The following is a 9,975-nucleotide window of genomic DNA, read 5'->3' on the forward strand; positions in this document are numbered from 1 at the left end:
ACTCGTACCTGTGTTCAGTGATCAGCTGCTGCAGCTGCCCGTGTCGCCATGCACCTGTGAGTCAAAGAGGCCACGCCTGTAAAAATGCAAACTTTAAGCTTTAATGCTTTAAATATGCAGATACAGTCGTTAAACCTCGCCAGTCTGAGCTTGTGTACCTGAAACGACTGCAGGTTTCTGCTGCTGTCAACCAAAGAGACACGTTTTCTAATCACAGATGGGACTGAAACACTAAACCAGGAAACCACTGAGGTGTAAACACCTTTAACATCTTTGCATTTAAGCACAATTAAATCAGGTACACACAAAAAAGACACATAAAAAAAGCAGAACTCAAATGGGAATTTAAGAGGTTTCAGGTTTTTTTTATTATCTGTATTTTTTAATGAAAGTCAGAATAAGAAAAACCTCTTTGCCCTGTAAAGATGAGGGACATAAAACAGAGTTAAACTGGGTAACTTTTACTTAAAAGTAATCGGTCTAACAGTTGGAGTGCCCTCTGAGACGAAATAAACGCCTCTTTCTATTTAGCCTCCACATGCTCAGCACACTGACGGCTTCCTCAGAGTAAAGGCCGTCCTCTCTGTCATCAGGGGTTTAGTTTCTTTAGGTTTTCCTCTGAATAAATATTAAACCTTAACAAACTGCTTATTTGACAAATTAACATGTGATGTTTTCCCTCAGATGAGCCCGAGCGCTGGGGTTCTGTGAGCGCACAGTGATTTTAAAGTTTTAGATTAGATCATGCACACAGAGCCACATTTGTTTAACGATTCTTGTGTTTGAATTAACCAGTGATGATAGCACTCGAGTGTTCGAGTCGCAGCACTTCCTGGATTCAAATCGTCTCTGCAGATATAAAATCAAAGAGCAGTTCCTTTTAAACCTGATTATTATTTATTATTACTGTTAAAGAGGAGGTTTTATACATTTCTTACATTATTTTCAGACTTTTCCATTTCATTTTCATTATTATTATGTATGTGTTTTGTTATCTACCTGAGCTCTCCTGCCTTTGCTTTGTGTGTTGCAGGCTGTGTTTAATGTTTTGGCTGCAGTAACACGGGCACTTAATGACTTTTGGGTTAAATAAAGATTATATCACACTGTTGGTCCAGTGCATCCATGTCCCCTTAAGTCTTTAAGCTCTTATTTCAGAGCAACTGACGGACAGAAACATTCATTGTACCCGAGTTTAAAGACTTCCTGGATTGTGTTACGCTGCTGGTGATTTTCCTTTTGACTCTTTGGGAAGCACTAGAAATGTGTGTGTTCAGGAAGTATTTACATATCTGAGCATGTTACACTAGGACTGCAGTCCAAACTTACACAGCCTCAGATTAAGGCTCTTATAATTATGTTTGGAGACGGCAAACAGCAGTGAGGATCTGATGATTAACTACAGCCGGGAGGTTTTTCTGTTTGCCTCCGTCCTGTCACATGCACACACTCCCTCCTTCCTCCTCCTCCTTCTGCTGCAGCTGCAGGGAGAGGCTATAAAAACCCTGCTGGGGGACAGACAGACACTTTCCACGTCAGTCGGACAGTCAGACAGACGACCCCCCCCTCTTGCTCGCTGCTTCTGAACAGGTAAGCTGGGACGGCAGACAGCTGAGGGCTCTGCTTGGCGATCTTTTAAGTAACTTCCTGTTTGTGTCCGGCTCAGACTGCTTCTGGTTTGGTGGCATGCGTTTTAGACTTTTACTCTGAAAGCTCAGTTTGCAGAAGTTCTCCTGAGGTGCTAACTTAAATAAGTTCCTGTTCTGGAGACGTATTTTGTTCCTGTTTATGGCAGGAAGGGGAACAAAGTTTGAAAGGTTTGACTTTGAGTGGGCTGAAGGTCACAGAGCTGACAGACAGACGTGAGAGGCTCAAAGTCCGTGGACGGACGGACACCCTCCATGTGCTCACAGGGAGCTTTAAATGTGACTCTTTAGCATTTAAAAGTCCTCCTGAGCTCAGATCTGCACACATTTAAGCAGGTTATATAAACTCCAAGCAACACTTCCTGAATCTGACTTTTCACCTTAAAGGAAAAGGTTTTATTACATTTTGAAAAGACTTCTGTTCTGTTGACTTTCTACTTGCTGAGTGACTTTGATTCATCTGTAGTGTAACGCTCGGCTTTCTGTGTGATAACTTTTACACTTGGATACATTTTATTGTGTTATTGGTTCATTTCTTGCTTGTTTAGCAGGCTGAAACAAAGTGTCCCTAAACCTGCCCCGCTGCTAAGGCTCATTCAGCCAATAAAAGATGTTTTCATTCGTCCCACGTGGTCTAGACTTCACTCAAAGCTAATGATCACAGGTGGTTTAAACGTGACCTGCTGGGTGTCTAAATGGCCACTCTGCACCTTAAAATGAGGCGTAGCCTCCCCTCAGGGGTCTGGAAGACAGGGGTGTGGTTTAAGGGGGGCTGGGGGGGGGCACTAATCCTTAAAAATGATGTTTCTGTATCAAAGCAGCCATGTGTGGACTAGTCTGTCCCCCTGAATGCATCATTGTAAATATAACTAATGTGAGCGCTCATGGACTTAAAGCTATTGTGCTAATTATTGATGTAAAGCCCCCTCCCCATCGTCCTTCAGTGGTCTGATGTTTGAGATATTACATACTGGTGACCAGTCTGTATGTTAAAACTCATGCTTCTCCACGGCTGACCAACAGTGAGCAGGAGCAGCTCACAGACCCGTGGTGCCACATGCTTGATCTCATGTGAGCTGTTCTGTTACTCACTAGACTTGAATGTATTCACAGCTGACTCCAGAAAGCATGTTGGCCACTTGCTGGGCCTGCATGTAGTAAAAACCAATGAAGGTGCCTTTCTCATCTTATTTCTAACCATAAACCGATAAACATACTAATGCTTGAGTGAATTAAACTCCACTTACAAAACCATTAAATGGGTTTGTCCAAGCCTACTCACTCTTCTTCTGAGCAGGTCAAAACCTCTGAGTGACCCTGTCAGGTGTTAAACTGGGGTTTGTGAGGAGAGTCTATGAAGGAATAAGAAATCCTTAAAAAGATGGACTTTAATAGTATGATTGGCTTTGCATTGTGAGAGTCAGTTAAAGCCTCTTGTATGCTGTTAAGGCCAGAAGCTGCAGAGGTGAGTGTCTCGGGTTTCACGGCTGAAAGTCCTGATGAACAAAGCTACCTAAAAACTGTTTTTAGTGGTCGGTGTTATTGTGATGCCTTTTAAAGAAACATGTGAAGATGGTGTGCATTCAAGTGTCCTCAGTCAGCTTTAATTCGCTCAGTTTTCAGCACACCCAGCCTGAACAGGCCTCGTTCCATCTGCCTGAGACGTTTAACGGTAGACTCATGATAACAAAACGGGGTTTTAACAGATTTCCCCTAAAAGTTTAAAGACTTCAGTGACTCATCTGCTTGGACTTGACATAGGATCAAAACAACATCTAGGTGCTCAGATGTACCCAACCTGTGTACAGGAAAAACACTTTAATTCTTCGAAGGATCAGCGACTTCAGAATTTGGTTGGAGCTGCTGTGCCTCGTGTTTAACAGACTTTGTCAGACTGCTGCTGTTATAGTCAGTTTATTCTTTCTGAAAGCAGATCTGAAAGAGGCTGGCTGACCCACACTCATCTGCAGCCAAGTTCAACTCTAAGCAGGTGTACAGTGTTTGTAAAAGCCATCAGGGGTTTGGAGTGTACTGTAAGAGCTCAGCTGTTCAAATGGCATCTGCCCAGACACACTCTTGCATAACACACAGCAGATGTGACGGACGCTCTGAACCTGCTCACACAGTTGGACCAGAACACTTTTACTACAGCAGCTTTTCTCAGTGTGCGCAGAATCAGAAGAGCTTGCTGTATGAGACCTAGCAACCAGATAAAGCCCAGTCCTTCAGCTGTGAGGTGAAGTGGGTCATGCACGGTGGAGGCTAATATCAGCTCAGTCACAAATGCCTCTTCAAATGTCACAAGCATTAATAAGAGTCTGTGTAACTCAAGAACAGCAGGGAGGAAGTCATGACCTCTGCAGAAAGGTCAGGGGAAAAGTCAAAGGCTCCCACACGGCTGGTGTTGGTATAAATAACCCAGCCAGACTATGATACCCCCCTCGTGCCTGCAGAATGGTCTCTCCCATTCTTCTGTTGAGCCCTGTAGCTGTCAGTCAGGAGTGCAGGGCTGTGATTGGTTGTGTGGGTGGAGTCTGATAAGAAAGGTCATCATGGAGGCATCATGGCATTAAACAGGATTTCTGCAGCAGGTCTCTCACTCAATCTGACCTCTTCACGGGGATTTTTTTTTTTTTTTTAGTAACATGTCAAATTTCAGATTAAACAAATGTTTGACCCAGTGCGGATGACACTTCTATAAAAGATTCTTTGTATTTGAACTAATCACCTGGTTCTCTTCCCCCTTCAGTCAGGATGTCTATCACCAAGATCCACGCTCGTGAGATTCTGGACTCCAGGGGAAACCCCACAGTGGAGGTGGACCTGTGGACAGCCAAAGGTGAGCAGCTGTCACTTTGACCATGACGCACTTCCTGTTTGCAGAGAGTTCAGTAACCTGACGGTCAAACTTCACCTCAGGTCTGTTCAGGGCTGCTGTTCCCAGCGGCGCTTCAACCGGAGTCCATGAGGCTCTGGAGCTTCGTGACGGAGACAAGAGCCGCTACCTGGGCAAAGGTGGGAGGAGTCAAGTGTGTGGGGCTGGGGATGGCATTAATGCTACTTTTAGCGTAGCTGCTAACACCTGTGTTTCCCTGCAGGTACCGTCAAGGCTGTGGAGCATGTCAACAAGGAGATTGCCCCCAAGCTGATTGAGAAGGTATCCGTTAAGTTGGATTGCTGATGTTAGCTTGATGCTAATACAGTTTAACTACTGCAGGGATTCACTGCAGGCTAATGGTACTTCATCCCATCTGTGCAGAAACTCAGCGTCGTCGAGCAGGAGAAGATCGACAAGTTCATGCTGGAGTTGGATGGCACTGAAAACAAATGTAAGGGCTTAGAAATTCGCCTCATAAAAGTAGTTGAATTTAAGATTTGTTTCTTTTATGTAAAAACATGGAAGGGTGGTGATGTAAAATGGCAAATTCTTTTAAAACCAGTCCAAACAATATTAGGTTAAAAGAACTGGGTAAACAAAATATTTAACAGGAAATGAACTGCTGAAGTGAATTGTAGAAAAAGAATGAAAACAAAGCTGGAAGCACTGCTTTCTTTGGCATTTATACAGGTATACTGGTGCACCCGTCTATATAGCCTGAAGTAAATGTGCCATCTAACAGATTTCTTAATATTTCATTAGGATTTGTGATCCTCTGACATTGTAACTGATTCAGGTGAACACCTGGTATGGACTCTGAGGAGCACCATTCATGTTAACTTGCTGGGCATGAGGAAATGAAGAAATTCCACTGCACTTAAAGTTGTGTCTGCCAAGTTTGTGTACTGAAGGATGGGACTTTAATAAATGACTGTATTATTTAACTTCAACCTGAGTCCATGTTTGTTACATGGACTCCAACAATCTGTTTAACCTTTCTAGTGGCAGGTTAAAATCAGCTCTTCACTAGCAAGAAGAATATTTTAACCTGCAATTATATTTGAGAAACCCTCAAATCGTGTAAAGGAAAGTCAATTGACATCCCTCGAGTCATGGTTTAACACTCTTCATGCTTCATGTCCTGAATGTATTCAAATGTTATATTTATACTTAACTTTTGGGGAAACACAGATGAGTTCAAACAACTTGGAGGATTTCTTGACCCTCTTTACCTGGTAGTTTGGCCGTACTGTGCAACTGTATGCAGATTGTTTTGAAGCAAGGATGTCTGATTCTTTGTTTGCAGCCAAGTTTGGTGCCAATGCCATCCTGGGTGTGTCGCTGGCTGTCTGTAAAGCTGGAGCAGCAGAGAAAGGAGTTCCCCTCTACCGCCACATTGCTGACCTTGCTGGACACAAAGATGTCATCCTACCTGTGCCTGTGAGTGGGAGGGGCTTGTGCTTAAGTGAAGTGGAAAACTGGCTTTAAAGACCCAAACTTCTTGACTCAACTTTACTTATATTTTTATTTTATTTTTTTATTTAGTTTGCTATTAACATGCAAGCCTACGGGAAATTTCTAGTGAGCCTCTGGACAATTATTATTGTGCACCAGATTTTTATTTTCAATTCAGTGGTTTGATTTAAGCTCCAGAGGTGTTTTGTAACTTATGTTTGGGTAGTTTGCATATGGATGGTATTTTTAGAATCTTTTTCTTTCTGCAGGCCTTTAATGTGATTAATGGTGGCAGCCATGCTGGAAACAAACTGGCCATGCAGGAGTTCATGATCCTGCCAGTTGGAGCCTCCAACTTCCACGAGGCCATGAGGATTGGAGCTGAGGTTTACTTAAACCCTGCCCTCGTGCAATGTTTCGGCTATGAACGGTAAAACCGATGTCTAACTGTTTAAATACTTTGTTTTCAGGTCTACCACAACCTGAAGAATGTCATCAAAGCTAAATATGGAAAAGATGCCACCAACGTGGGAGATGAGGGAGGCTTCGCTCCAAACATCCTGGAGAATAATGAGGGTGAGAGCTGCACGTGACCATGCAGTGACGAGGCATTGCATTATGTAGTTTATCTTGGGACTGATGTGACTGCTAATGCAATAGAATTTAAAGCAGACTTGTGTGTATTGCTGCTGCTTCAGTTAGTCAGACAGTTAAATTAACCAGTGGTTGAGCTGATTACTCGAAAACTAATACACATTTGACACAACTCAAGATTGAAGTTATTATGACTAACAATGAGAGTTTGTGTTCGCAGCTCTGGAGCTGTTGAAGACTGCCATCGAGAAGGCCGGTTACCCTGACAAAATCATCATTGGCATGGACGTGGCCGCCTCAGAGTTCTTCCGCAATGGAAAGTACGACCTGGACTTCAAGTCCCCCGATGACCCCTCTAGACACATTTCTGGTGAAAAGCTGGGTGACCTCTACCGCAGCTTTATCAAGAACTACCCTGGTAAGATTGACTAGAGCTGCTGCTATGACCACTGAATGACTTCAGAACATACAGTGATGCTCTGTTCGCATCCTGAATGTAGACAAGATGCGTTTAGCCATGACCTTTGAGAAACTGCAGTGAATTTGGACAACTAAACCGATGTTGCACTGATGTGTCAAATTGAGCTTGAGATTTGACTTTGATTTATGGTCTTCAAATGTCTTTCACAGACCTAGGAAACAAAACGAATTCTGTAGCTTTGAGTCTGTGGTTTAACCGAATGTCTTTGGAAGGGAATATATTGGTCTCTTAAAGCATTTAAATTTCAAACAAGGCTGCCAAGTATGACACTCAAATTCCTTTTTGAATACTTGGATCAGAAGTATTCAAAATGTTTACTTGGTTTAGTTCACTTGAGCTCTTGAGGGAGTGAAATAAGCCTTTTGAGTTCAGGAAGTGGTCAGGCTGCCTTCCTGTTCATTGCAGGAAAAATGCTCTAAAATCTCTCTAGAGAGGTTCTAAATTTCTTTTTCCATTTAAAAATGTGTGATGTTCAACTGATAAAATTAATTTGGAGAACCACAAAGATTTGTGCAGTGTGCACATTTCCAATTGAATTCATGTAACTGTTAAGCACCGTAGCATCATTGAGCCTGTTGGGTGTCTGTGGCATTTCCACTGTGGAAACTTTCTCCTCAGTGTCTCTCTTTCTCCAGTCCAGTCCATTGAGGACCCATTTGACCAGGATGACTGGGAGCAGTGGGCTAAATTCACTTCTTCTGTAGACATCCAGGTGAGGTGCACACAGGCATGCAGACATGTGACACAACCTCACTGTCATTTGATTTCTTTTTTCCTCTTTGCCACAATGATTGGCATCCCTAGACGTTTGTTAGCCTTCTGGAAAGTCAAGTATACAAGCTGGTTCTTCCTGGAAGAACTAGAGGAAAACCTTCAGTAACAGGAATATAGTGTTACTATAGTAACACGTCGGTTTTTCTGCTCTAATCAGATCGTAGGCGACGACTTGACTGTCACCAACCCAAAGAGGATCCAGCAGGCAGTGGACAAGAAGGCCTGCAACTGTCTGCTGCTGAAAGTCAACCAGATTGGCTCTGTCACCGAGTCCATCCAGGCGTAAGACACCAATCAGTCGTTTTAGTCCACATTAACATTTTCTGCGTAAAGTTAATTAAATGTATCTGCCTGTCAGATGTAAGCTGGCTCAGAGCAGCGGCTGGGGTGTGATGGTTAGCCATCGCTCCGGAGAGACTGAAGACACCTTCATCGCTGACCTGGTGGTTGGACTTTGCACTGGACAGGTATTTAAACTTCATCAGACAGTCTCAGTGAGATTAATCTGTTCACAAAGAATAATTGAAGTTTTTGTTCATTAAAAACAAAAAATGCTGAGATTATAAACTATTCCCCTTAAAGTCATTTGAAAAAGCCAGACTGCTCACACATGGCTGGTCAATCTACTGCTTCATGTATTTGAGCTTAAATGAAAGATTTAAGATCATTTTGAAGCAAAATTGTAAGAAAATCACTTGAATCTTAACTGCTGGGTGTGTGCAAAATGCCTTGATAATCAAGGACTGATATGAACACTGATTATCTACAGAGGTCTGACTCAAAATGAAAATTAAAGTGCATCAGTACTTATAAGACCCAAAGTTTTGAGTCTTGTGGGAAAATCACTGGTCAGTTGCAGGCAGAAGAATAAATGTGACTTGTGCCATTTTAAATAAGTGGTTACATAAAAGCAGGGAAACCACTATTGAACTGTCTGGTCCTATTTCTGATTAAATCTGCTGGGTAGGAAACTGGGTCACTACAGGGAACAAACCACAACTCCAGTGCTGATCTCATTCCACTGTTTCTTTCAGATTAAAACCGGTGCCCCCTGCAGGTCAGAACGTCTGGCCAAATACAACCAGCTGATGAGGTAAGAACTTTAGGATTTTTGTCATTCTCAGGCTAGTAGACGTTTAAGAAAAACAAAGCACAGCTAATCATGACCTCTGACTTGCAGGATTGAGGAGGAGCTTGGAGACAAGGCCAAGTTCGCTGGCAAAGACTTCCGCCACCCAAAGATCAACTAAAGCACCATGCTGCCTTCCTGTCGCTGTGGCAACTGACTGACACCTGATGACCCCAGAAGGCTCTTGCCCCTTTCCACTGGGGGTGAGGGGTTAGAGGTCATAGTGGGCTTGACTGTCTTTCTAGATGTAATTCCATTAATGATGTTTTCTATACAAAAGACAAACATTAAAGAGTGAAAAGGAAACATTTCTGAGTTTAATTCATTAAAGCTGCTTATAGTCTTTTTACATTCAAACTCCTTAAAGAGCTGAGCTCTTCAATGCATCATGCATGTACAGATCCTCACCAGCAATGGTGAACAAAACTCATTCAGAACAAGCTTCTGCTTGACGTGAACAACTCATAGTTTCCTAATAGGAAAGACTGATATTCTGAAGTTTTCCTTCAGCTTTCCACCTCAAAATCCTCAGGTGTGCTTCAAATGTGTTTCTGTAACTCCTACAAATCAAGTGGAAGTTATCAAGCCAAACACCATGGGACGGTCTACTCAGAAATAAACTTTTGGTTGGACAAAGGTTCTGGGTTCATGTCCCCTTGTTAGCTGGGTTCTTTAGTTTTCTCCCTCCCATTGACATTTCTATTTGGTTAATGTATATCAGCATTTTTAGCCACCCAACAATTATCTGAACTGCATCAGTAAAAAGGCAGCCTGGATAATCGAGCAGTCAGTAATGGGTTTTTATCAAAGCTGATTCCAGCCGTGAGGCGTTCTCATAGTGACCAACATGGACCAGACAATCTCTGGGCTTGGCTAGGTGATTGAAAAGCATCTGTTTAATGAGATCTGACACAAATGGATCCAAAAGGCTGAAGAACTCGTTTAGGAATCAACATCTGTGAATCTACTTCCTTTCTGAGTGGTTTTTTTTTTTTTTTTTTTTTTTTTTTTTTTTTTT

At 42.6% G+C, this 9,975-nt stretch overlaps 1 protein-coding gene across 1 annotated transcript; it reads left to right on the forward strand.

Annotated features, from left to right (window-relative positions):
- Positions 1-1,439: 1,439 nt before the first annotated feature.
- On the forward strand, positions 1,440-9,263 carry eno3 (enolase 3, (beta, muscle)). Its single transcript, XM_005951818.2, has 14 exons — positions 1,440-1,590; positions 4,396-4,485; positions 4,566-4,661; positions 4,745-4,803; positions 4,906-4,975; positions 5,831-5,964; positions 6,249-6,365; positions 6,450-6,555; positions 6,794-6,991; positions 7,690-7,766; positions 7,986-8,110; positions 8,187-8,295; positions 8,863-8,921; positions 9,009-9,263. Exons 2-14 carry the CDS (start codon positions 4,401-4,403, stop codon positions 9,076-9,078), a joined length of 1,305 nt encoding a protein of 434 aa, XP_005951880.1. The 5' UTR covers positions 1,440-1,590; positions 4,396-4,400; the 3' UTR covers positions 9,079-9,263.
- The last annotated feature ends 712 nt before the right edge of the window (positions 9,264-9,975 follow it).

This window comes from Haplochromis burtoni, unplaced genomic scaffold (genome assembly GCF_018398535.1).
Source record: "Haplochromis burtoni strain Fernald_Lab_line unplaced genomic scaffold, NCSU_Asbu1 Contig_1129, whole genome shotgun sequence".
NCBI classification, from domain to species: Eukaryota; Metazoa; Chordata; class Actinopteri; order Cichliformes; family Cichlidae; genus Haplochromis; species Haplochromis burtoni.